Source organism: Pseudopodoces humilis, chromosome 4 (genome assembly GCF_049639895.1).
Source record: "Pseudopodoces humilis isolate 2021_Gansu_Grassland_sample_001 chromosome 4, ASM4963989v1, whole genome shotgun sequence".
NCBI classification, from domain to species: domain Eukaryota; kingdom Metazoa; phylum Chordata; class Aves; order Passeriformes; family Paridae; genus Pseudopodoces; species Pseudopodoces humilis.
The window spans coordinates 6,975,939-7,003,767 of NC_142203.1; the positions used below are offsets into that span (position 1 = coordinate 6,975,939).

At 39.2% G+C, this 27,829-nt stretch overlaps 1 protein-coding gene across 1 annotated transcript in view; it reads left to right on the top strand.

Annotated features, from left to right (window-relative positions):
- Window positions 1-889: 889 nt before the first annotated feature.
- Window positions 890-27,829, top strand: part of PJA2 (praja ring finger ubiquitin ligase 2) — a 31,665-nt gene continuing 4,725 nt past the window's right edge. The window contains 6 exon segments of the mRNA XM_088054524.1: window positions 890-1,028; window positions 12,760-12,960; window positions 18,080-19,115; window positions 23,216-23,401; window positions 24,878-25,063; window positions 27,107-27,215. Of these exon segments, the coding sequence (XP_087910650.1) occupies window positions 12,762-12,960; window positions 18,080-19,115; window positions 23,216-23,401; window positions 24,878-25,063; window positions 27,107-27,215 (1,716 nt within the window). The 5' untranslated portion in view covers window positions 890-1,028; window positions 12,760-12,761.

The window sequence follows — 27,829 nt, forward strand, 5'->3', positions numbered from 1 at the left end:
CCAAATCTGTTCTGGATTTGACTGGGATTGAGGTAGTTTTCTACTACCTCAGCATCTAATATAAGGCCGTTTTGATTTTGTGCTGAGCAGAGCACAAAAAATAATTCAGAAAAGTTTTTGTTATTGCTGAACAGGGGTTTTATTGTCGAGCAAGCAATTTTGTTATTGCTTGCACACAGCCAAGGCCTTTCCTGCTTTTCACACTGCCATGCTGGTGAGGAGGCCAGTGGTGCATGGGAGGTTGGGAGAGGACACCGTTGAGCCAGGACAGCTGACCCCAAACTGACCAGAGGGATATTCCAGCCCATGTGGCATTAGAGTGTAATGCCAGTGTATAAAGTTGGGGGAAGAGCAAGGAAAGGGGGAATGTTTGGACTGATGGGGTTTGACCTCCCAAGTCACCATTAGTGGATGGGGACCTGCTCTGCTGGAAATGGCTGAACACCTGCTCAGCCGCAGGAAGCAGTGAATTCATTCCTTGTGTTGCTTTGCTTGTGTGCGAGGCTTTTGCTTTCCATAATATAAACTGTCTATATCTCAACCCATGAGATTTGTAGTTTTCACCCTTTCAGTTCTCTCCCCAGTCCTGGTGGTGGGAAGTGAGGGAGCGGCTGTCCGGCGCTAGGCTGCTGCCGGGGTTAAACCACGATAAACCCCATAAGGCAGTGGTTAAAAAGCGGCAGGGGTTAACTGCGGCGGAAGGTCCAGCCCGGGGCGCTCCAGGTGCAGCATTTCCCTCGCTGCCGGCCCGGCCCGGCCCCGGGTCCCGGCCCGGGTCCCGCCCCCCATTCAGGATTGGTCGCTGCCCTCTGCCTTGTCTCGTGATTGGTCGGTGTGGGCGCTGCTGGCAGCGGGATTGGCCGCGGCGGGCGGGAGGCGGTGGCGGGAGCGGGTGGGGTGAGTGCGGCCCCGGCCCCGGCCCGGCTCCGCAGGGCACCCATAAAGGAGGCAGGCGGGGTTTGAGGGTAGCGGGCAGAGTCGCTGGCAGTCCCGGGAACGGTCGTTTTTGCTGTGGAGCAGCGGCCTAGGTACTATCCTCCGGGACGGGCCTGTGGCCGAGGGCGGGGGCCTCAGCCGGTGGGTCAAGAGGGCACCGCGGGCGGGCCGTGGTGGCCCCGCGAGTGCCCGTCCGTGAGGGGCCGGGGCCGTTTGTGGGTGCGGGGAAGCCGGCGGGGCGCACAGAGATAGAACAAGCACGGGCAGGCCTTCGGGGGCAAGTGGCTTGCAGTTAATTTCCTTTCTTTGTCGTTGTTTTGGTTTGGTTCGTTGTTGTTCGGTTGGGGGTTTTTTTGTTGTGTATTTTTTTTCCCATAACACCGTGGCGGTGACTCAGTACCCCGGGAAAAGGGGAGGTCCCTGCTTGGGGCAGCAAAGCACCCGCGGGTATGAGCGAAGTGGCGAGATTATAGTCACTGGCGAAGTGACGTCGCTGACATCGCTTCAGCGTGGCTGTGAAACACACTTCTCTTAGCTTGAGGAGAGGGTGTGCGAGCCAGCAGAGCAACCCCAAAACACTGGGTCAGAAGGAACGTGCTTTGGGCCCAGAATCTAGGGGAGATTTGTCAGTGCTTGTAGTTGATGTGCCTTTTCTTCTGCAAAAGTGAAATTAGTTAACCTGTAGTTATACTGCCTGGGATGGGTTTTGCACCTGGTGAAGAGCAGCACCTCCTGCTGCACCTCTAGAAGTTCCCCTGAAGTGCTTGTGGGGAGCAGTGTTGGTTGTGAATGTGAGCCTTCCCAGGATGCCCTGCACTGCACATGGACTTTACTGGGTACTGCTGGTGAATTAACACTGACATATATGAGTTACATAGCATGAGTACATTCCATGGTGCATGAAAACTTAGAAAATTTATTATAAGTTTAGAGATTGTATACTTTATAGGATGTGTTTGAAAGCTTAGAGACTTTATATAGGTGCTTTATCTATATGGTAACATATTCAACTTATTTTTTTCAGCGTGGTTCTTGATTTGCATTTGTCTGTGCACACAGGCAGTTTAGAAGAATAACTTTTGATTGGATTTTTCCCACACTATCTAGAAAAAAATGTGTACTGTAGGAATGGAGAGTAGTGTCAGATTGTTAGTGTTCTCTTCAATGCAAAAATGAAGAATACATACTTTATAGATTGAAATTTCATTTGGGAGAAGTATGCTTATTTAAAGTTGTATAAGCAAATGTATGTAATAAAATCAGTTTACTTGTAGCTGAGTCAGACTCTCACAGAATTGATTTTTCTCTCACCCACTAAGAAAGGAAGAAGTCTGGAAAAAAGTTGTTCACAAAAGTCTTTATTTTGAAGTTGCATTAAAATGCAGGATCAGGAAACTTCTGTGAAATAGGCCCGTTTTAAAAATTTCCCTTGCTGATAGGTGAAGTGTACTGTACTAAGGTGCAAGAGATTTTGGTGGATCAAAGCCTCATCAAAATAAGAAATACTGATGAATTGTTGCTTGTTAAGCTAGCTGATCTTATGAAGAAGTGTGGTTTTGCAAAAGCATTTTAATATAGCAAGTGAAAAATACTGATAGGATGTGTTGTATGACTTCCACAAACTCCATAATGGATATTTGTTGCAAAAATTTGATCTGGCACTGCTACCATTTTTATACAGTAGTCTCCCTAATGGCCCATAGTACTTGTTGAGCTCTGTTTGTTTTGATTCTTAGGAAAGCTTGAATGAAACCAGAAGTATTACTGTGCTGTACAGCAGAAGGGGCTGGTTTTGGGACAGACAGGTGGTTTGGGTGAGTCGTGTTCGTATGGCATCTGAGGTAATTGCAAGTGTGGTTGTCATTTGAAGCTGTGACCATAAAACTTACCATTCCATCAAGGCTTGTCCTAACTTCTGAATAGTATTTTGACCGAAGCATGGGGAGGAAATTTGTTCTAATTCATTTATTCCCTGATACAGTAATAACCTCCCTGCATTTTAGTGGATAGGCCTATTTTAGTGCATAAGTCTGGTAAAGCCCAATTCACTTACAATGGTGCTTCAGCAATCTTGTATCTATATGTTTAGTAGTGTATTTTAACAGATTCTAAAGGGCTACTTTGCATTTATTTCAGTTGAAAAATGTGTTTAAGGACTTCCTTTAATACCTTGAAATAAAGGCTCAAGTTACAGAAACAACTTCAAATGTGGAATAAGGAGAGATAAACCCAGACTACTGGTGAAGGACAAAGAGCTCATCTCAGCCTTCTGTTCAGAACATCCATGGTCAGGGGCTACTGTGATTGTCCCTAAAGGACACACTGACCTGAACCAGTGTCTGGAACTTCAGCTTCTGTGGTTTTGATAGCCTGTACTCAAACAAAACACACTGTGCAGTTTATCAGGGCAGTGTCCTGAGACGCTGGTAGTGGTTTAATATGGGTGCAGTTATTTGAGTTGTCAAGGTGCAAAATGAAGAAGTTCTTACAAGAACCTTGGCTGTCATACAGGCCACACCTGGCTGTCTGTTTATGTGGAGCAGGGCTATGACTTATTTATATAGGAAATTGAGGTAATTATTGATGAGCTCATGGTAATGAGTGCGGTACTGTGCACGGATGACAGAGTGGATGGTCATATAAATTGCTAAATGCTCATGTGGTGTGGTGGGAAAAAATACGTATAAATTCTGCTGCCAATGGTATTGATCATTCTGAGTAGTTTTAAAACGTAAAGCTTTTAAAATTTGATTAATTTCAAGTTTGATGTTTTTATACTAAATCCTTATGCAGCATTTCAGGTAACTAAATATGTGACTGTGGAAGCAGAGAGAATTCCAATTGGCACATATGTGTATCCCTAACGATTATTAAAACAGGACCTGAAAGTGTGTGGTTGTTCAGATTCTAAAGTCCCCTGTGATTTTTTATGTATTGATGTAACATTGTCAATATCTCTTCTAGAAGCAAAGCATGGAAAAGAAAATCCAAGGTGATAACAAATTTGAGATTTAAATGATGCCACTAGTTGATACTATAGAAAACTGTAATATTGAGAAACGGTTCTGATCCTGAGGGTAGATTGTGGATTATTGCTCAGGAGATTAGTGATAATTGGTTATACCAAAGTATCCTATTATGTCAGCTTAGTGTCAGAATGTTCTGAAACAAAGAAGTTTCCCTGACCCAGGTGATTTCGAATAACAGCAAAATCTGCCTTTTGTTTCAGTAGTGCTATGGTCAACTTCATATGTTAAACTAGATCTTTATTCATTATGTGTTTGGTGAATCAGATATTTATCACTTGGAAGCTTAAAAAAAATTGTGGTGTAGAGTTCTGAGAGTACTATCAGGAACCTGCAGCAGTATTTTTGAGGCCCAGAAATTTCACTCCTAGGTAATGGATCTCTAATATGTTTCCATAATTGTAATAAGGTGCTTTAAGTGAAAAGTAGTGGTTTTTAAAAGGAGATGACAAAAAAACACCCCAGGTACTTGTACCATACCAAGTAAATCCAGTAAAATTTCATATAGCATATTGACTGCCTAACTTTTCAAAAATTTTTAAAATTAAAAAAAAGTGTTAAAGTATTAAAAATTGTGATATGTCTTCTGTGTGAACACAAGCAAATAGTCATAGATAGTCATGTTGTAGCACCAGCAGTTTGGAGGAAAAAGCCCACAGATTTTCCACTTCATCCAAAAGCAGGTATGTAGAACTATGATTCCAGCCTGGGGGCAGAATAAATATCTGAAATTCTGGAGCTTTGTTTAGGGAAATGACTGAAGCTGGTAAGGACCTCAGACAATTGTTTTGTCAGGTTTATCCTCTTTTGCAGCCCTTCCTCCCACTGATGTTTGTATGAATACTTTTCTTTGGGTTGTGTTTCTGATGGATATTCTTCAGCCTCCTCAGGCAATCTGTGGTGTACAATGTCCTTACTGGTAGAAACATTGCCCTTATGTAATTTACATGTGTCAAGGAAAACAGTAATCATTTTTGAAGTAAGGTATTTAAAAACTATATGCAGAGCGTAAGATCTGATCTACAGTGTTGATCAGGATTCAAGGGTTTCTTTTCCTGTCTTGTTTTCACTCTAGTGCAGCTGTATGTGTTGCTATTTGCCAAAAGAGCAGGAAGCAATGACTTGACTTCTGTCTACTGTGTTCGCTGTAGTCCTCCTCTGCACTTCGGCTTAGCTGAATATTGCCAATTGTTCCCCCTTAGTAATTTCCTCAGTTGTTTAGTTGTACTTGACAATAATGCTTCCTTTTGAGAATGATCTTACTTCTTCACAGGTACGTTGGAGTCACCTCAAATTCTGTTTCATGACACTTCAGGTGAGCTCTCCTGTCTGTTGATTGGATCAGAGACTTTTGTTATCCTTGTATCCAAGATAAAGAATTAAGCTTATGAAAAAAAAGAGTATGAAGTGCTGAGGCCTCACTGTTGTTCAGGATAAAAACAAAACCAACAGCAAAACAAAAAATCTCCGAACTTCAAAAAAAGGTTTGAAAATCGCTTTTGCTGCTTCTTATAGTGGATAAGGTTTGATTACAAGTTTTGGGTTAACTTTGCTTTAATAAAGACAGTTATATAAGATGATAGACAGCAATGCAAAAATCCATTTTTTGGGTCTTCTAGTCTGATGAATTATATCTCTCCATCACATAATTCTTTACAAGGCCTCTACTTCCACCTTGGGATTCTTTTGCCATTTCTAGTTGCTGTGTTTATCAGGAGGAAAGGAAGTGATTTTTCTGGTTTCTTACTGAGTTTTGAGGTCATCTGCACTGACAAAAGTAAAAGCATACCTTTTCTTCTTAAAGTGGAGACAAGTCTTGGCATTTTGTTGATTCTTGGCTTGTATTTGAAGTGTTTCAGCTCCAGAGACATGCTTCTTCCTGTGGGAAGTTTATAGTCAGAACTTAAACAAGAATATGAGATGTGAAAGTCATAAGAAGAGAGAACAGATATGGCGATAGGGGGTTGATGTCCAAATTTCTGTATGCCTTCTTATGAGCAGTAGGTAAAAATTGCTACTTCTGTGGCCTTAGTTCAGTAGACCTGTTTAAAATACAAAAACCTGTCATATTGGGGAAGGAGAGAGAGATAAGAAAGCTTGCACATAAACAGTATTCTGTATTAACAGAATGGATTGCTCCAGGGACTGCTGGTGAAGTTAGGCTTTTTATTCTTAAAGTTACAATGCCAGCTTTCTATGGGAGGATGGGGCTTGCTGTTACTTGGTTAGGACATGGCATACACATTGTCCTCATCTTTAAAAGCTTTTAGTACTGCTGTACTTAATCTTCCCTCTAGAGATTTAATGTGTAATTTCTGCTGAAGCTATTAGTTAGGATAAAAGCTATAAAACTGATTATTACAATGGTAAAGCAAAGCTGTCAGTAGATCAGATCAGACAGAGGATTGAGGATTTTCATCAGGGGAGATGAAAACAATGTGTTAAAGCTATTTACAGTTATGCGTAAGAAAGTAAAGAAAACTGAGCTAATGTCAGAGCAAGTCAGTATAAAAAACCTGGAAATAATGCAGGAGTTGTGTAAAGCACTGAAGCAGAGAGAGAATAGTATCAAATCAGTACTAGAATGGCTCAGTTCTACCACCTCAGCCATGCTAATGCAACAGCCTGCTGAACTTCTTAAAAATGATGACAGACAGACTCAGAGGAGATCTGGCAGAGCTGAGTAAGTTCATGCAGGCTGCTTTACAGCCAGCCATTGTAGCAGCGCCTGAAGCTGCATCGGAGCACCACCCTAAGTGGCTCCTTGGCTGAAGTGACCAGATGGCAAACAGCCTAGGGGGATTCTGTGCCCTCGTGTTGGTCAGAAGAGCCTGGATGAGAGAATGGGGGCTGTTCAAGTTCTTCAGCTCTAGGAGGATGTTTAAGGACAGAAAGGAACTGCCTCAAGTTTGTCATTTGTAGCAATTTGTCTATTCAGACACCTCTTTATGGAAGGTGATGACTGGGCTCAACATATTAAGGCAGTTCTGGACTTGAAGAAGTTTTGTCTCTGCTTCATGACTTTTCTTGTGAATATATCTAATGCACTTCTTTTAGAGCAGCCACAGATACTTTCATGGATATACTTTTAATTCACTCTTGTTTTTATAGTGGCAGCACTTGCTCCATTTCAAGTCTGGCAAAACTTTTTTCATAATTTGGGTAGAAATGTGAATTGTCCATGAGGATTATACGAGATCATTGATTGAGGTTTGGAGTATACAGACAATGTCCACAATACTGATCAAGTTCTTTCTTTTAGCCTTCATGTTGACTAATTATTTGCTAAAGGCAGAAATTTAATTATTTGTAAAATTAATAGTTATAGGTGTAATACCGATAGACTGTAATAATTCAGAATTTTAGTTTTGCATTTGTATTTTATACAAAATTGCAGGCATTTTGGGGAAATGCAAAACAGAAAGTATTTAGTATTTAAGTGGGAGGAAGCTGCTCTTAGTTTGCTGGTGATCATTTGCCTCTCTTGGGAAGAGTCTCTGATCAGTATCAGAATATTTAATATGATCATGGGTTTTGGTTTTTTGGATTTTTTTTTAAATGTAATCTGAAAGGTAAAAAAGCCACAACTAAATGATATTCTAATTTAAAATTAAATCAGTAATGGCTCAGGCTGACAGCTTTTTGAATTTGGACCACAGGCTACTTCCAGCCTCAGGCAAAAGCAAAGAGCTATACTGAGTAAAAACATTGATTTAATGGAGTCTGTACCTCAAAGGAGAGTTGAAGATGGCCTGTAAGATTGGTGAAAAGGCAATGCCTGGAAAGTATGTCCCTGAAGCGTATTCCGTTTGTCAGTGTACTTGCAACTGAGCTGATAATGCTTATGAAAATAATCACTACTGTGTTCTCAAGTATCCTAGTGAGGAACCTTAAGTCACTTCTAAACCAGAGAGTTTGAGGAAGGCACCTTTGGTTGAATGACTGGATCCATAAGAAAAAGATTTGATTTTTGCTTATCATGCAGAATACTGTTTTCAGCTGGGACAGAGCTAAATTTCTTCATGGGAGTTTGCATAAGATTATGTTCTGCATGTTTGGCCAAAAACAGTGTTGATAACACAGAGATATTTTTGTTTTTGCTGGGTGGGGCTTGCACTGAGCCAAGCCCTTTTCTGCTTCTCACCTCACCAATGAGAAGGCTGGGGGCCCACAATGATTTGGGAGGGGACACAACCAGGACAGCTGACCACAACTAACCTAAGGGATATTCGAGACTGTGTGGCATCATGTTCAGGTGGCAGGGGAAGAAAGTTGGCCAGGCTGCTGTGATTTTGGAACTGTCTGAGCATTACTGGGCTGCTGGTGAGCAATTAGGGTTTTTTTGTGTTATTTTTTTCCATGCTTTTATCTTCTTTGTTTTTTCTTTTAAAAACACCAAAATTCCAAAATTCTTCTAATCACAGGCAATAGGTTTTTTCACTTTCACCCTACCTTTTCTCTCCTTTTCTACTGTGTGGGAGAGTGAATGAGCCCTGTGTGGTGCTTAGTTGCCTACCAGGGTTAGACTCTGGCATATGGTTTTCTGAGGTTTAGATGAATACTAGACAGGGAAAGTAAATTTTTACTGAATATTCATTGCTTTGAATATTCATCTGCTAGTTTATGTAATTTGAAGCTTGTAAACATAGTAAAAAATTAAATAATTTCAGTGTTAATCTGCCCACAGAGGCAAGAGAAGGGAATTATGACAGTAGTGTGTTGTTTCAATTATTTAAATTGAAATATTCCTCTCATTTTTGGGATTATTGTGTGCCTCTCATCTGTTAACTGAAATTAAGTAATCTCTTTGCAGTCCTGAGCAGTGGTGCTTAGCAAACTGAAAATTCTCCATTCTAATTCCAATTTTTTTTAAATTCATCTGCACTTAGACACTTTCAATACCTGCGGGGAAGAAAGAGATATAGAATACTGGTTCCAGGTAAATAATATTGGATAATACTAGTTTAAAAAGTTACAAAGACAATGTGAATCCTTTTACCCACAACATTTATTTCCGTTGATCAGGGGTGTGATTTCATTATTATTTAGGAATAATCAGTTAAGGGGGCAGGTGTGGAGAATATGAGCTGGTTTTAAGTTTTCCCCACTTGACAACCAAAGGAATGCATATACTTTTGGGAATAAATGCAAATTTATTTTTTTTAAGATGGTAACCTAGAAAGTATTAATTGTGTCAGTATTAAATGCATTCCCTTTTCAGACCTTCAGTGTGAGATTCTGTTGTTGCCTTCTGGGAGAAAATGTTTTCTGTAATTCATAGATATAAGGGAAAAAAGAGCAGTTGAGTAGCATAAAGGATTGATTTTTATTTCTATCTCAAGTGTTGAGATTGGGTCCAGAATATGCATGCAAGTTTTTTTTATAATGCTAGGAAAACCTGAGGAACAACATAAAAAAATATTAGTTGTTAAAGGATTGAAAAAATACTTTTTAGATAAATACTTGAGGCTAACTTCACATTGCTTAAAAAAACAAAGCAACTAGTTAAATACTTCCTGCAGCAGAAAATGATGACAACTTGGAACTGTTTCTCCCCAACGCTCCCTCCCCTCTGGACCCCCCCGCCACATTCTGCCGGGCTTTTTCCTCCTGTTTAATAGGCCTACACATCCTGTAAGAAGTTCCCCTCCAGCTTTCTTGTCGCCCCACTTTAGGTACTGGAAGGTTACTGTAAAGTCTTCTGGAGACTTCTTCAGGTAGACCATCCCCAGCTCTCTTAGCCTGTCTTCATAGGAGAGGTGCTCCAGCCTCAGATCACCATCATGGCCCTCAGTCATATACTCCTTGACCCAAGAGAGCTGCTGCTCTTGACTCTAGTGTGGAGGATGTGAGGGAGTTGAGAAGATAGGAGGGAACAAAAGATAATGGAGAGGAGAGTAAAGGGAGGTGACCAGGTTTCAGTGGGTGAGGACAGGATCCTGCCAGCATATGTCTGAACAGGAAATTCCAGTTGTCCTACATCTAGCTCTGTAAATTGGTTTGAGATTTTTTTATTATGTAGTATTGTCAAGAATGTATATGATTTCTGTAACTTAAGTTGCAGTGCTAGGTTGTGAACACATGCAGGCATGCATCTAATCTTGAACACTTGCATCTGGAAAAAAGGATTTTTTTCCCCCTTTTTTTTAAAGAAGTGGAAGAGGACAAGTTGGTTAGGATTTGTTCTAGATTCTGAGGCTTTCTGTGGTACAGCATGTAATTTACTCTCTGTAGGGAGTGGTGTCATTAGTGCAGTGTTGGTAGAAGTAAAGAGGAAGCACAGCACTCTGTCAGTGATTAAGGCAGTGGCTATTAGTGGCTGGACCTACCTGTTTGTGAACTGTGCATTTATGAGACAATCTCCCATTTTTTTAATCAGCTCTGGTACGCCAAAGTGCTTTCCTGTTCATGATCCTGTTGAGGAATTTAGGTGACTTTAGTAACATTCTGGAAGTATGGAGGTGTGTGTATAAACATCTTCAGCTGGAGAAGTGAATAATTAGTTTGCCCTACCTTAGTTATTTATTCACTGATGCTTCTTTAAGACTGGTAAGTTTTGCAGAAATGCATCTTGTCTGTGATGATTGGGTGTGCATTGAATAGGTCTACTAAACTGAGCTTCTGAAGCAATATATACTTTTTAGGCTGAGCTAGCCTGGAAAGACTACCTGAGAGAGGATATTGTGTTTCACAGTTTCATTGCCTAAAGGGTTTCTTGTAAATTGGTCTCAGCATTCATGTGGCTAAATGCTGCTCATTTTAGGCATGTAGGTAAATAAATGCATGCCTCTTTGAATTATTTTTGAAATTTTTTTTTTGTATTTAGGTAGAAGTTAGCCTCTCCTGAAAACCAAATGTGACATCCATACTTCCTGTAAGTGGTGAAAGCTTTCACTATCTTGATCCAATAAGTCTTTCCCAGGACAGAAGAATAATAACTGCCTGCACTGTCTTCTAGAAACAGTTGAATATGTGATGAGAGACTGTATGTGAGAGCGTTATTTGGATCAAAAAATGTAGTGCATTAAGTAGATTTTGCATGTTGTGAACATCAGTTTTTTTAAAATGAAACATTTACATTCAGAGAGCTTGACTGTTGAGGGGACATCTGTTTTTGAGCAATACTGATATTTTAGAGAACAAAATGAAATTAAGAGTTATGCAATTTTGTTGTATTTTTACCTTGTTTGTTTCAACCACTTATTTGAGAACAGATTTCTGCATTACTGTTCTGATTTACTGATCTAACTGTTGGATTTTATTCTGCAGATTTGGATATGGCTGCTAATTATCAGCTCCCTCTGGCAATCTGCTGACCATCCATGTTGTAATCAAGGGAAATTTCAGAATTTTCAGAGCTTGGTTGAAAACAAAATAACTTGCTGGTTGACTAATAATGATATTAACTACTGGCTGACTAGATAGGAAGATGAATTGTCTTTTTGTCTATTTTTCCTTGCATTACTTACCAGGATTTTTGCTTTGCAAAGATGCCAGAATTTTCACCTTTCTAAATATTACAGGAGCGGTATATTTAATAACAAAAATTTTAGATTCTGGTTTTTTGTGTATCATGAGCAGTTCTGCACAAATACTCAAAAATATTTCCAGGGAAAATTATGTGTAATCAAAGTACATTGAACTTCATAGATAAATGAGGGAGGAAAAAAAAAAAAAAAGCCTCAGTTACCCGTATTTTTTTCCTGCTAATGTTCAATCTCTTTCATATGTTTCTGGTCATAGATACTCTTTTTAAGTGTAATGAAGAGATTAGTTGCACAGCCAAGAAATAAAAAAGCTTTCATATTTTTCTGAAGTTCATAATACTCTATATGTATTATGATGGTTGCAAACTTTATCTTCCTTGTCTTTAATGTTAACTTTTTAATTTGGTAAATTTCAAGAACAGAAACTTTTTACTTCTATATCTAGGAAAGATTAAAAGTGACTTAGAGGGACACAAAAGTCACTGTCTATCTGAAATAGTTAACTTCTAATTGCATTTGTACAAGCAACAGCCTTCAGGCATGAACCCTTGTGTTAGATTATTAATACCTGATAATACTGCTGTATTATAATCTCTTTATTACAATATTGGCAGCCTTTTTCCACTATTCCTCAAGTTCCTTTTTTCTCCTTATCCCATATTTTCTTGGTAAAAGCTCTAAGTTTCATTGATGTGAAAAACTGCTGTAAGAAGTAGCAGTGTGTGGGCAATGCTTTGTATGGCCGTGCCTGAGCATACTACCTCTAGCTGTAAGAATAAAGCCTTCTCCCTGGGACTTTTGTTTTAGAAGGTGTGATTTGATTAATTATACTTTTCTAGTCACAAAGATAAGCTAGCTGTGTCTTCCTGAATTTTGCTGTATTACCTGAAGGATTTTCCATTATAGTGCTTGCAGATCTCTTCTGCAGACTGACATATATGTTCTGTCAGATTTATGAACAGAGTGGAAAAAAAAACCCAGAAAACTGTGACATTTGGGATTATTAAAAAAAACCCCACATTATTAAGTCTGTTATTTACTAAAAATATGTTAAGATGGGGGTACAATCAATGTTTGCCAATATTATTTAGTGTAGATGAAAACTCAGTTACATGCTTTCATAACATGGGCCCAGAGCACTCTATGTTCTTAATAATCATATTCTTGATGAAGCTTAATACTTCAGAGAAATAGAAAATTCCTTGATAAAAAAAGTATATCAAAGTGTAAGGGAAGAGAGAAACTGCAAAGACATATTGTTATTTAACAAGTCTTTCTCTGTCTTTTTCTTTTTCCATAATCTTAAGTAGCAATGGGCCAAGGACTTGGCAAAACTGCCTGGCCCAAACCTGCTGGGGGATATCAGACTATTGCAAGTGGAAGATGTGGAAGAAGACATTCCTATGTTGGGTTTAGACCATTTTTGAATAATCAAGACAGAGACGGACATCAATGGAATGACAACTGCAAACAGTTAGAATTGGAAGATGTTCAGAAAGAGAATTCTTTATGTATGTACATATGTTTGTGTATGTGCCATTTCATTGCAAACTGGGATGCTTGGGGCTGGAGGAGGAAGGCACATTGAGAGCCAGATAAGTGGCTCATCTTCTTGAGCCACTTAAGTAACATGAAAAGTACATTTCCTATGTCTGTAGTTTGCTTTTATACTAAATTTCGTTCTATAAAGTATAAATAATCTAATAAATCTATATTAGGCTGTGTAGCTTTTCCTGAAGAACATTCATAATGAGTTATTGTGTTCTAACAAACTAGATAATGATAGCTTTGTTTAATTCAAATTATTTTGTCTCCAAATTAAAATTCACATTTGGAGGAAAATGCATATTCTAACCTTCTCTTTAGAACAAGGCTGTGAAATACTTGATGCATCATGAGCCAGGTTGTTCTCTTTGTCAGCCATAGTGAAAATTAGTTTAAGCCTCTAAAACATCTTTAAAGGTTCCTTTTTTATTTATACCAGTCAGACCACTTCCCTTTCTTGTTTAATGAATATTGGATGTTAGTATTTACCAAAATGCTTTCTGTGACATGAGCATCTGAATAATAATTTAATAGAGGAATGCAAAATGGCTTGATGGATTAGAAATATGGTCCCATTTCTTTGCCTGAGGTTTTCAGCTTAAAAAAAACCCCACTTGCTATAGCCTTAAATCTTCCAAAGTGCCTGGGGGGAAAGGACTTGGGGGTACTGCTCAACACTGTCTGAATATGAGCCATCAGTGTGCCCAGGAAGCCTACGGCACCTGGCCTGTGTCAGCAATAGTGTGGCACCAGGGCAGTGATCATCTCCTGTTCTGGGCATCAGTTAAGTTACAGCTCAAGTGCTGTGTCCATTTCTGGGCCCCTCAATTCAGGAGGGACATTGAGGGGCTGGAATATGTGCAGAGAAGGGAACAGAGCTGGTGAAGAGTCTGGAGCACAAGTCAGATGAAGAGCAGCTGAGGAAGCTGGGGATGTTCACCCTGGAGAAAAGGAGGCTTGGGGAGACCTTCCTGCTCTCCACAATTGCCTGAGAGGAGGTTGGAGTGAGGTGGGTGTGGTTCTTTCTGCCCAATAACAAGTGATAGAACAAGAGAAAATGGCCCAAGATTGCTCTAGGGGAGTTTTAATTGGCTGTTAGGGAAAACATCTTCACCAGAGGGGTTGCCATTCATTGGAAGAGGCTGCCCAGAAAAGTGGAAGTGCCGCCAGTTCCTGGAGGTCCCTAAGAAGTGTGTATACACAGTCTAATGGTGGACTTCGCAGTGTCAGGTTTATGGATGCACTTGATACCTTAGTAGCCTTTTCTATCATAAGTGATTCTATGGCTTTACAAGGTCACATTTTTTTTTCCTCCTTCCTGTATAGACTGTTCTGAAACTGCTTTCTTACTCTAATTTTTTTTTCTTTTTAAATGATAATGGCATAGTGCTATTTTAGCTTTGTATTCAATTGTTTTTGTAATCTGTTATGTGATGTGGATCATCTTGGGGTGGTTTTAATCTTTTGTAATTGAAGTGTGTTTACTGTTGTCCATGCTTTGTATATTTTTCATCTAGTTAAAGGTCTATTTCCTGCAAGGCAGGGTGGACATTAGTGGAGATTTTCCTACTGTTTCTGTATAATGCTACCACATTCCCTGTTTCAGTTTCAACGTGCAGTTATTTTATGGGTGATTAGGTATATGCAGTTTAAGGGTGTATTATCTCCCTGTTCTTAATACAGTTGCTTTATATGCAAATTAGTCTAATAACAAAATGCCCTTCTTTTACATTTGTTTGTGTGTGTATTACAACTCTTTGAATTTATCTTACAGAACCATTTTGGATTGACTTACTTTCTTTGTCTCCACTAGGCTACATTTTTCCCCAGATGGTATTATATTTCTGTGGATAGGTATTACCTAAAATGCTGCATATTTTCTGAGTTAGAAGGAACTCACAAGGCTCTTTGAGTCCAAGTCCTGGCCCTGCATAGGACATGCCCAAGAATCACTCCGTCTGCCCAGGAATCCAAATACTTCTTGAGCTTGGTCAGGCTGGTGCTATGACCACTTCCCTGGGGAGCTTATTCCAGTACCCAACCATCCTTTGGGGCAAGAACCTTTACCTGATATCCAACGTAAATCTCCCCTGACACAACTTCAGGCTATTCCTTTGGGTCTCTTAGTGACAGGCACCACAGAGAAGAAATTAGTGTCTGCCCCTTACCTTTCTCTCTGGGGATGCTGAAGACCCCAGTGAGATCTCCCCTCAGTCTCCTCCAGGATGAACAGACCAAGTCGCCTCAACTGCTCCTGTGTGGCTTCCTCCAGTTGGTTCTTCACTATCTTCATGGCCCTCCTTTAGATACTCTCTGATATCTTTATATCTTACATGGTGGCACCCAAAACTGGCCCCAGCACTTGAGGTGAGGCTGCCCCAGAGCAGAGAAGGACAACCCCCTCCCTTGCCCAGCTGGTGATGCTGGGCCTGATGCCCCCAGGACAGGATTTGTCCTCCTGGCTTCCAGGGCACTGCTGACTCCGATCCAACTTGCCACAAACCAGGAGCCCCAGTGCTGTCCTCCAGCATCCTGGACTTAGTGTCATCAGCAAACTTTTAGTGTACTTTGCAGTCAGTCCTGTATTTAAGTTGTTTATGAAGATTTGAAGAGCACAGGACTGAGGATGGAGCCCTGCGGAATCCTACTAGTGACAGGTCACCAGTGTGATTTCACTTCATTCACTGTCACCCATTGTGCCTGACTTGTGAGCCAGTTACCCATCCCATAATGTGTTTATGTAGATGTGTGCTGGATGTTTTGTTCAGAAGGATCCTGTGCGAGGTAGTATCAAAAAGTTATGGTAAAATCCATAAAGATTACCTGAACTGGTTCTCTTGATCCAGTTGGTGGGATACCTTGGTGTAAAAGGAAATTAGGTTTGACAAACAGGACTTTCTTCACATGAAGCCGTGCTGGCTGTGACCAATGGCTGCATTTCCTTCAGGTTTTTCACTACACTAGAATAGTCATCTGTAATTTTTTTCAGTCACTGAAGTGGACTGATAGGCCTGCCTTTCCAGGGTAATCCTTGCCCTCCTTGAAAATTTGGACAGTATTAGGCAGCATCCAGTCAGCTGGGACCTCTACAGATTCCCAGAATTGTTCAAAAATCATTTAGCGAGGCCTTGCTGTGACATCAGCTGACTAGTTGACTAGTCATGACTTGACATGAGAAGCAGTATTCATCAGCAGCCTGATGAATCCTGTCAGGACGTATAAACTTACAGAGATTCAGCAGGAGCAGCAGATCCCATGCTTCAGGGTTCAGGGTTGACTGAGAATTATCATTCTCATAGTCATTGTCCTCCAGCTCAGGGCACTGGGACTTCCTTGGACATCCTCTCTTCACCAGTCTTGAAGATGGGCAAAGAAATAATTTAGCATCTTTACCTTGTCTCTATCCCTGTCTGAGGTGACCATCCTCATCCTGTAGTGGGCTAATGTTATTTCCACACTGCCTTTGCTACTGACATACTTATTAAAGCTTTTTCTTGTCCCCACATTTCTGACCTGCATCATCCCCAACTGAGTTTTGGCCATATGAATTTTTTCCCTGTAGTGGCAGCAGAGTCTCTGTATTCTTCCCATGTCACCTGACTTTGTTTTCACTGGCCATACACCTTCTTTTCTTGCTTTAGCTCCAAAAGAAGATCCTTGAACATCCATTCTAGCCTTCTGCCTCACTTGCTTGACTTCCAGCATTTTTGGAATTGCCTTTTCCTGTGTCCTTGGGATGTGGTCTTTAAAAAGTGACCAGCACTGAACCCAGCACCTTCCAAAGCATTTTCCCGCACTCTCATTAAATACGTCCCTTAGCAGCCTGAAGTCTGCTCATGTCCAGAGTTGAAGTTTTTACTTTTCCTTCTGTCACCAGAGGCTTTAAACTTGATCACTTCACATTCACTGTGGCCAAGATAGTCACCAGCATCCACTTGGATCATGAGAACCTCTGTTACCAAGCAATAAATCAAGGATGGCACCTTTCCTAGTTGGCCCCTTTAGTACCTGTACCATGGAATTACCACCCAGGTGCTTTAGTAATCTAAGAAACTGTAGAAGATGGGTAGGAGTAGATATTATTGGCAATATTAAATATATTTAAGTAATTAATAATAATTAATAAAGGATTAGATCCTTGGTAACTTGCTATGTGTGACTCCGATTGAGCAAGAGGAATGGACTGGATGATCTCTAGAGGGGCTTGCCAATGAACATTGGCTTGCAGCAATTTTGTAGAGGAGGTTCAAGATTCTAGTTGGATGCAGATATATTTCCAGGCAGCCAGACTCCTAGTGCTGAGGGGCATAGCTCTCATAAGATTCCAGTGCCAGGAATTCACTGACCTAGTAATGGAGCCTTATCTAAGGATTTAGATGAGATTTTTGACAAAATAGTTTGGACTGTTGCCTTGGTTAGGAGTTTAAAAATTACTTGAACAAAGGATTGATTTTGTAGTAGCAGTACTATATATGTTTTTATCTTCTTTAACTCTTGCTGCTAGATTTGATATTTATGCTCCCTTTCTGCAAGAGGTGTTCAAGTGTAATACAACTAAAATGCATTTGTGATGAAGCAACTATTAACTGTAATACCACATTCAACCCTGCTATTTTCTTCTTATGAGGAGTTGCACTCAAAGGTGCAGGTACAAAATATAGTTCTTTAAGTATGTAATTAATAGTAGCAATAAGTGGCTTTATCTGAATGTAGCAGAAGGCACAATTTAGCCAGTTAATGAATGGATAGTCCAATATGGAGAGAAACGTTTTTAGTTTTCCTGTTATCTTATAATTCTCTTTTATATAAACAATGTAAAAATTCTCCCTGTGTATGTGTTCCTTTAATACTTTTTTCCCTATCATATCTGTAGCTGTAATTGTATAGTTTAGATCTATTTCTGTAGGCTTAGTTTGTATAAATGAGAAAGTAAATGCATTATTGAAGAATGACTGACTTCTGATGAATGTTTCTGTCTCTTTGCACTGACGTCCTAGAAAATTATCCCTTCTTTTTAATGAGCAGTTGTTGTAGACAAGGATTTTTCTGTTGGTTTTGATTATTCCAGTGCATTGTTTCTTACAGCTTTCTCTGCAGATTCCAGTCCATTGGTCCAAGTTTCTGCTGATTTATTAGATGAGCCTTTGTCAAAGGATGCTAGAGAACCTGTTTGCCAAAGTGCATCAAGCCAAACTTCTGAAGTGACCACATCACCATTTTCTGTATTCTGTTATGGCCTAGAAGACAGCCAAATCTCACAAGACTTGATGAATCCTTATGAAAAACCCAATGACCTTGCAGAATACACATCTGGAAGGCATAATGATTTGAATGGTAAAAATGGAATTGCTTTTGTAAACATTGACTCCTATGAGCCAGATAGCAGTGATGGAGAGGAAGAGGATGCTCCAGACAAATATTCTTGGATAAGAGAAGCAGCAGGTCTAATTCAGGGAAGACTAGATAACATACTTTCTCAGTGTGAAAAAGAGGTGGAGTCTCTTAATGACATACAGTCCCAACTGTCTGCTTTCAACCACAGTGTTTATAGAGAAAGTTGTGAAGAACCAGGACCAATTCCTTTGGCATGTCCGAACAATAGGACACTTAAATCTGCTGAAGATGAAGCTATACCAAAAATTAGCATGAGTGATGACAGTTACGAAACACAACAGGTAACACATATAGTGGATGTTGGAATTGGAACCCCCATACCAGTTGCTGATGTATTAAATATCAGTGATGGAGAGACTGACCAAGAAAATTCTTCTGAGCTAGTTGTGAGACCTAAAATTAGAAAACAAAATATTGCAGAAGAGCTGGAAAGAGAAAATCATCTCCCTAGTGATAATGAAGAGGAAAGTGATTCCTGGAGGAGAACTGGAATTGCTGATGTCCAGCAATGCCATCCTGAGTGTCCCTTGAGAGATGGCAAAGATGAGATTAGTTCTGGTGTGTTCTTTCTCTCAAGAATGCACAGTCATCAAAAGAACATGGAAATAGACTTAAGAAGAAATGCAGTAGCTCGACAGCAAAACAGTGTTCTAAGTGACAGTGCTTTTTGGAATGAATTTGAAGACCGCAACACACGTTACTTAATGTCCCATGAAGATGAAGACAGGTAAAATTTTAGTTTTATATCTGTTCTAGTGTTGAATCTTTTGTGTAAACGATGTGCAAAACTGAACAATATATTAGCAACTGAGACATAAAAACTTGAGGCATTTCCGGATATGATCAGATAACAAGATCCCAGCTTTTCCTTTCAGTTACCCTTCACTCTTCTGGCAATGTAAAAAGCCTTTGTCTGCAGTCAGAGCACCTTATCACTGAGGAATATTATTTGTTTATTTTCATTTCATTTCTACTAAGTAGATGGAGGGTAACAACAGAAAGCCTTGTTCAGCTTTGTAAGTTTCCTTCTTGGCTTAAGCTTCAGAATTTGGTTTTTTGATACCAAATCTCAATATTCTTAATGGCAGCCTATTTATGTTCTTGTCTCCAAAAAGATTCCAGCCTTTTGAAAGAAATTGTTCTTCCTTGTAATATTTGAAGAATAACTTGATAGGGTTGCTTATAATCCCTTTTTAATAGAAATTCCTCAGACTACTAGGTGTTTCCAAAGTAGCTATTAATTATTACAGTTTTGGATTTGCAAATTGCTCCAACCTTGACATGAGAAGTAGTATTCAGGTTCCTCCTGCTTTGAGCTCTTCAACCAAAAGACAAAGTATTTTTTTTTCTTCAAGTTTGCTTTCATCTTACTGATTCTGTTCCCATGGCATTCTTTACAAAACATGTCTTCTGGATGTTGATGAGGCTTTGTTGTGCATGTGCTTGCCATTTGTAAGCTAACCTGCTTAGCAGATTGTGTTTCCTGTGTTTTTGTAGAGAGAAAAGCATGAAAACTAATTAGCATAAAATCTTGTCTTTAAAATGTTGCAGAGTTGCAACTATGAGAGAACAAAATGCATTTTAAAATGGGATAGTAGATTTAGTGGCTTTTTTTTTATTCAAGGTATAGGTATAGGGTCCTGCACTTGGTGGGGGGATAATGTCCAGTGGCAGCACAGGCTGGGGGCTGACCCACTGCAGAGCAGCTCTGCTGTGTGGGACCTTGGGATGCTGCTTCGTGACAAGTTGACCATGAGCTGGTTGTGTGTGCCTTGGGGGCCAGGAGAGACAGTGGGATCCTGGGATGCATCAGGAATAATGTGGCCAGCAGGTTAGGGAGGTGATCCTGCCCCACTTCTTGCCCTAGCGAGGTACATTTCAGGTGTTGTGTTCATTTTCAGTTTCCAGAGTTGGAGAAAGTTAAGGAATTGCTGAAGAGGGTCCAGTGAAAGTCACAGAGATGATGAGAGGTCTGGGGCATCTCTCTTATGAGGAGAGGTGGGATCTGGGCCTGTTTAGTCTGGAGAAGACTGAGAGGGGATCTAACTAATGCAAATATCTCCAAGGCGGGTGCCAGGAGGATGGTGCCAGATTCCCCTCAGTGATGCTCAGTGACGGGACAAGGAGCAATGGCTATAAACTAAAACACAAGAAGTTCTACCACAACAAGAAGAACTTTAGGCTGAGGGTGGCAGAGCACTGAAACAGGTAACCCAGGAAGCTCCTTCCCTCTCTGAAGAAGTTCCAAACCCACTTGGGACCCTTGTGTCACCTGCTCCAGGCTGGAATGCAGGATGGCAGTGGGGTTTGACTCAATGATCTTCAAAGGTCCCTTCCAACCCTGGCAATTCTGTGATTCTTAATAAAGGTACTTGAAAATGAATCCTTCACTTCTTTGTAAGGTTTATTTCTCAATAATTTTTGTTAGTGTTTAGTCTCTTTTCCATTTTTTAAATACTGCTGCTAGAAGATTAAAATGGCATGAAGGAAGTGTAATGTATTCTCCGATTGTAGCACTGGCTTCCATGATGCATAGTGATGGGTTATTACAGCATAACAAAAAAACATGGATTATTTGAAATGTTCTTGATGATAACAGTAGCTGAACTAGTAAACAGGAATCATGTGTTTTTGACTTAGAATCCCCATAATTTATGTTCTAAAACCTAAAAATACTTGTTTGTGAAATAAATTGTCAGTGATTAGTCTGTACAAAGGAGTAATACGTTCACTCTTGAAAGGTGAAGTTTTATGTATAAAGATTTAAACCATATTTTATGTTCATACAGAGCTGCATAAAAGGTGGATTTGACATACGTGTCAAACTACTCCTTTCAGTTGAGTTTTAGCTTATTGCCAACCCAGAGAGAAATTCACCTTTTGGTTGCTGCAGTGTGGGCCTCCACCTCACAGTTCTCTTCAAGGATGTGCACAGCTATTATGGTGTTAACATGTTGAAGCTGTGGGGGAAGGAGAAAGTCTTGCATGTTTGTTAGAACCATGTATGTTCTAAGTTGGAAGGACGGTGGAAGGTCCCAGGGCAGGGGTGGAGAGAGGAGGGTCATATCCATTAGCTCCATCCATTTAATTTTGCACTATATAGCAGGTACAGGTTAGGAGGAGGTTCAGCCAGGGGAGAGAATGCTAGCAGCAAATCCACATGCAGGTGCTGTGTTCATGTGCTATGCTTCTAGCAAGTGGCAAGTCTGTAATTACCTCTCTAACCATTAAGTAATCTTCTGTACCTGTGCAGAATTGAGCACAGTTAAATCTGTGTTCTGAAATATTTAATGTTCTTCAGCTGTTTAGAGTTAGCAACTTTAGGTATATCCTTTCCTGGTTTGAGTTAGTGTTTTTGTATAAACATTAAAGAGAACAAATTTGACTAAAACCAAAGGAGGAGTATTTTAAAGTGTATTGGAAGTCTTTCTCAGATTGTAAAATAGAGACAACTAAAACAAAGATCTGAGTATTTAAGCTAGTCTTAGAGTATGTAAGATGAAATTTTAAAATATATATTAAAAAACTTGATCAAACAACATAAAACCAAACCATATTCCAAACCAAACTCTCAACCCAAAACCAAAGAACCAAGAACCAAACAGAACAAAAGGTTAAAAAAAGTCAGTATTCAACTTTAGATGGTGTAATATGAGATGCATTAGACTACAATCAGAATTTCATAATAGATATGTTTTCTATTTTAAAGTAATCCATTAAAACAGCCCAAAATTAATGAATATTCTCATTTCGATCATTTTTCTTAGTCATCAAAATTGTGATAGAAAAATTTATTCTTGCCTCTAATTAAAACGCTTATATATAATCTGTGTCTTAAACTTATTTATTCTTGTAAAACTTGCAGTGTATACTATGCAGTTTTTCAAAATTACTTAAATTCATTAAATTGAAAGTTCTGTTGGCATGTATTTGTAATATTTGATAAAGAAAGGAAATTAGTGGGTTTGTTGTTGGGGAGGTAACAATATACTTAAACATACTAGGTTTAGCAGATTAGAAAACTATGCTGTGGATGTTGTGCATTGCTTTATAAAATGAGGTCTAATAAACATGTTGCCTGTTTGCATGTATGTTTTCTTTAACTGTTTGAAGTGACATAGCCAGTTGATCATATTTTGAATTTCAGTAACTCACTATAATGAGTGAATTGTCAAAGTGCCATTACCAATGGTAGCAGTACTTCATCCTTCCTAAGACTGTGCTAGCACTGTTTTGTTTAAGCTGCCCAAAGCTTATTTACTGCCCTTTTCTGGTGCCTGAACAAATTGTCTTTTCAAAACTCCCTGCCATTCATCTTGTTTGGGTTAGTGAATCAAATAGTTTGCAGTAAGTCATCCATTATACTTTTTTGTGTTTAAAAAAGTCATTCTATATAGTTTATATGTTCTGAGAGCTTTTACTTTAAATTTGTTTGACTGAGAGGTAAGGCTGACATTGATTATTATTTGTTAATCAAGCAGTGCCACTGCTACCATTTTTGTAATCTGGGAGAAAGATGTGTATAGTGAGTTTGCTTTCTGTTCTTGAGTTGTTTCCTGTACTCCACATATGCGGCAAGGGAAGAACAAATATTTTTGCAAAGTAGGATCAGTATAATTGTTGAATTCTTTCTTACAGACTGATTTTTTTTTAATCAACTCTATATACTCTTGATTTGTAATGCATCTTTAGATAGCACAGGATTAATTTCTCTTTAAAAATAAAATGCCTATATTGAGGGCAGTGTTGGTAGAAAAGTAGGAAATTGTTTTCTTTCCCCTAAAGCAGTGTTTGAATTCATACTCTATTACCTTGTTTAAATTGCAGCTCAGAGTGCAGTGATGGAGAATGGTCTACATCTGTGCCTTCCTATTTCACTGCTGTGGAAAAAGAGCAGTCCTCAAGTGATGAAAGCTGGGAGACTGTCTCGTGCAGGGAGGAGCATGACCCTGGTGTGCAGAGGAGTAGCGGTGGTGCGAAAGAGGAGAGCATAGACTTCTGCTTCCAAGAAGGGTATGCCTTTATTTTATTAGCTCACCTCCTATAGCTTCTGGCTTTGCCAGTAGTCAGGTAATCACATAGAATAACACATATTATTCACAAAGAATAATATCTAAAAACAGTTACCATACTAGCAGCAATCATTTGCCTACATCACAATAATCTGAGTAGTTGTATGCATTTCAAATCAGGGAAAATATGGCATTTCGTGAAAGCAGTTCTGTGTAATGAAAAATACAGAAACTGTGAAAGTGCATTGAGATGAAGTGTCAATATGGTTAATAGATTTAATATACTGACTTTAAAAAGCCAGTTAAGCAAGTTAATTGTTAAGATACACATATTACATAAGTATCTTTCGATACTGCTTAGGATTCCTTGAAAAGAACTTCTTTATTTCTCTGCTTTATTGCTTCTCCTATTCCATTGCTGTTCCTTATTTTCTGCAGTCCTATCAGTGATTAAAGTGAACTTGAATTACTTGCTTTAAACTTCTTGCTAGTAACTTTAAACTTACCTTATTTTTCCAGTCATTCAGTACTTTATAAACTAAAGGGAGCTGCCTTTGCTATAAGGCAAAATTAGTAGCAATATACAGCTAAGAAGAATGTGCTTGTCTTTTTTCTAAGCATCTAATATTGACTTTAGTTTGGATCTTTATAAAACAAAGGCCACACCTAAGTGTTCTTTCAGGTTCTTCCACTCCTAGGTACATAGTACCTATTGCCAAGCAGTCCAGTTTGTTGTTAATGCTTTTTTAGTATTCTCCACATGCTTGGGTGTTGGAGAACTACTGTGATTTCATGAAAACTTTGACAACGCATCTCCTTCAGAGCAACAATAATGGAGCTGTGTGCTTTTTAACTTTCTTTGATATGAACAGCATGAAAATGTATGCATCTTTAACATAATTTCTGTTTATTTTCCCTTTTGTAAGGGAAGTAGGCTACACAGCTCCATGAGTCTGCATCCAGGTGACTTGTGCTCCTCTAAAATGTCCAGGAATGAGAGGAGTCTTTATCTTGCAAGATAGCTTCTCTTGCAAGTAGTATGTCTTCACATTTCATTCAGGCCAAGCTTTGCCATGGAGGCTGCCCTGGGATGTCAAGATCTTTTTCCTTAATGCCTTTAGGAACTTGTAGATAAATAAGAAAATTTTTAGTACCAAATCTATTAGACTTGGCAGGGATGCTGGCTGTACTAGGGAAAATTCAAAGCAAACTCCTTACTGTACTGCTGGCTTTGACCTTTAGCCAAAACTGCCACAGAATCATAGGTGTTACTAAATTCTGAGTCTGGAACTGATACACTGGGAATTTCTTGAATTTTTATGGCAAATGCTAAATTTCTAATCTGTGACTCTAGGGTCTGGGAAACATGACTGTTTAGTCTTTGTGTTATGTGTGGCTTTTGTTTATGTTTTGTTGCTTATGTGTTTGTTAATTCTCTTAGCTTTTTAGTTTTAGCTTTTCATTTATTAATATAAAGGGAGCAGACATTCTTGGAGGAAGGTGAAATTCCTTGGTTACAGTATCGAGAAGAAGTAGAAAGCAGCAGTGACGAGGAAAACGATACACTTAGCGATTTTGTGCACCTTGGATTCTTCTTGTTGGATGGAAATAATAACCTTGAGGATGACTCCAGCGTGAGTGAAGACCTGGATGTGGAGTGGAGGTATGCATTTGATAGTTGTCTGCTTTAATTTCAGAGGCGTTGTAGTTACTATTTCATTTTCTATGTAAGATGTCAAAAATACTTATGGCTATCAGTATGCAGTTGCTTCAAGGACTAATAATCTCACTTTTAAAGTTTAAGGTATTTCAAGTGCCATGTATCTTCTAATGAAAGAAAAGGGAATAGATTTGCTAAATCAGGCTGTGATTTGAGAAAATTTTGGTGCCCTAAATATGCAAAGCATGTGTCTATTTTTTAATTTAATTTTCAAGTAGAAGTGTAACAAAAATAAGGCAATATAAATGTAATCAGCATTCAAGTCAGTCCTATTTTATAATTGGTCTTTTCCTCCTTTGAAACTGGTGTAAATTAGTCATTATAAATCTATTTTATTTCTCTTTGAAATGCTATGCACTTACCTAATATTATCATAATTTTGAATGCTTCACTCCATTTTCTGTCATTAGATTACTGAAGGATATTGCAGTCAATTTATTGTAAAAATGCTGCAAATACCAGGAATAAAATTATTGGAGCCACATTCAAAATAGTATACTGTATAACGGTATAATGTGTTTGTTTTAGAAAGTGATAGACAAAAGGTTTTCCAGTGAGAGACATAAATAACACTTGCTCCCTTCCGGATATTAAAATATAAAGTCGAGTGCAGACGTACCAACACGGTAGTTTTCTCCTTGTGAAGTTATATTGTGGAAAAGCATAAAAGGGACTAATGCATGAGAGTCCAAACTAGAAGCAAGGCATGTGTTCTTACACTGTCAGGCAGTAAGCTAGCAATGGAATTGTGTGATATGGACAGAAGCTGTGTTTTAAGTGTTGGAGGTTAGCCTTAGTAAGCTTCCTAGTTGCTAAAACCAGGAACAAAGATGTTGATGGTCAGTTAAGTTTTGTCTGCTGAGCATATGCAGACCTGTACATCATTTCACTTGTGCCTGTTCTAAGATTTGATTTCTGAATTTCTAAAAGAGAACTCAGAGGAGCTACCGAGCCATGAACTGTGACATGTGATGTAATCAAAATCGGATTGTTGTAAAACAACCTTAATAGAGTACATATGAAACATCAGCTGAACTTACGCCCTTTCACAGAATATTCTGAAGTATATACTGTGGGAGTGTGGTACCACTGTGCTGGGACCTGGAGTAGGGAGCTGCAGAACTGCCTCTGAGAGGCTGGGGCTGCCCCATGTGAGACACAGCTAGTTCCAGCTGGCTCTAGTGGACCCACCACAGGGTGGGGACTCTGAGAAAGTACTAAGAATGGATTAAAAATGCTGAACAGCAAGCAGCGTGTGAGACAGAAATGAGGATGATGTGAGAGAAGCAACCCTACAGACACCAAGGTTAGGAAAGAAGGGGGAGGAAGTGCCCTAGGTGCTGGAGAAGAGCATAGTGGAACAGATAGGGATATGCTGAAGGAACTGTGTCTGGGGAGAACCTGTGCTGGAGTAGTTGGTGAGGGACTGCAGCTTGTGAGCAAAAACCATGCAGGAGCAGGGAAAAACACCGTGAGGAGGAACTGCCCGTGGACAGACCGCAGCTCTTCTTCCTTCCTCTCTGCCCTGCTTGGGATAGTGGAACTTAAAGGGCTCAAGGATGTAGGAGTGAGGTTGAGCCTGGAAATAAAGGGATGGCTAAGGGAAAGGTGTTTTAGTTTTTGTCTTTGTTTCTCACCATTCAAATCCATTTTTGTTGGCAATAAATTCATAGAATCATAGAGCAGTCTAACTTGAAAGCAGACTCAGAAGATCATCTGGTTCAACCTTTCAATTAGATTAAGGCTTTTCCTGAATTGAGTCTGTTTTGCCTGTGGTGGTGATGGATGACTCATGGCCCTTTTTCTTGACCCATGAGCTTTTAATCTTATTTACATGTTCATTTGAGGTAGGGGAAGCAGAGATCAGCTGGTTGGGTATCTGGCTGTTATTAACAGGTGATGTGCAATAATTTGCTATATGCAGACTTTGTGTTGTAACTATTTATTTTGAAAATAAGACCATGTTTCTTAACCCATATTTTTCAGACTACTTGATGAGTTTGGTGATGGCCTAGGACTTGCTCAAGCCATTCCTTACATGGAACCTCAATTTCTCACATTTATGGCACTAGAGGGACGCTTAGAAGCTGTGGAGGTATTAAAGTATTATTGATGGTCTTATATCAGTGATGTTGTGACACAAATATTTATGGTTGAATCCTTTTTCAACTTAATCTGAAAATCAGAAGAGAAAGGGGAAAAAATACTTTCCTGTGTTAACTTGAACTTTTGTGTCTGCAAACATGAAAATACATCTTGGAAGTTCTTTTAAAGGATGTACTATTCTACCAGTATAAAGATACACCATTTAATTTCAAAGAATTTTGCCAAAATCTCTACATAACAAAAAAACTTATACTTGAATCTATGCCTGTGAATTGTCCTAGCTTTTTTTTTATTTCTGCAAGAGTACATTTGGATTTCTCAAACTTTCATTTATCTGTAGAAGACTTTCCTATGTTTGACTTCTTGACTCTATGTATTTTAAATTTTAACAAAAAAAAGTTTTAAAAAACCCCACCCAATAACAAACAAACAAAAAAACAAAATCAGGAAAATATACCATCTGAAAGAAAAAAATGCCTTTTATCTTTACCTTGTTCTATCCCATTTCACCTCTCTAATTTTGAATAGACCAGAGCATTTATTATCAAGAACCAGCATGGTAATGATCTTTGTCTTTTGTTTATTACTTCAGGTTGGTCAATG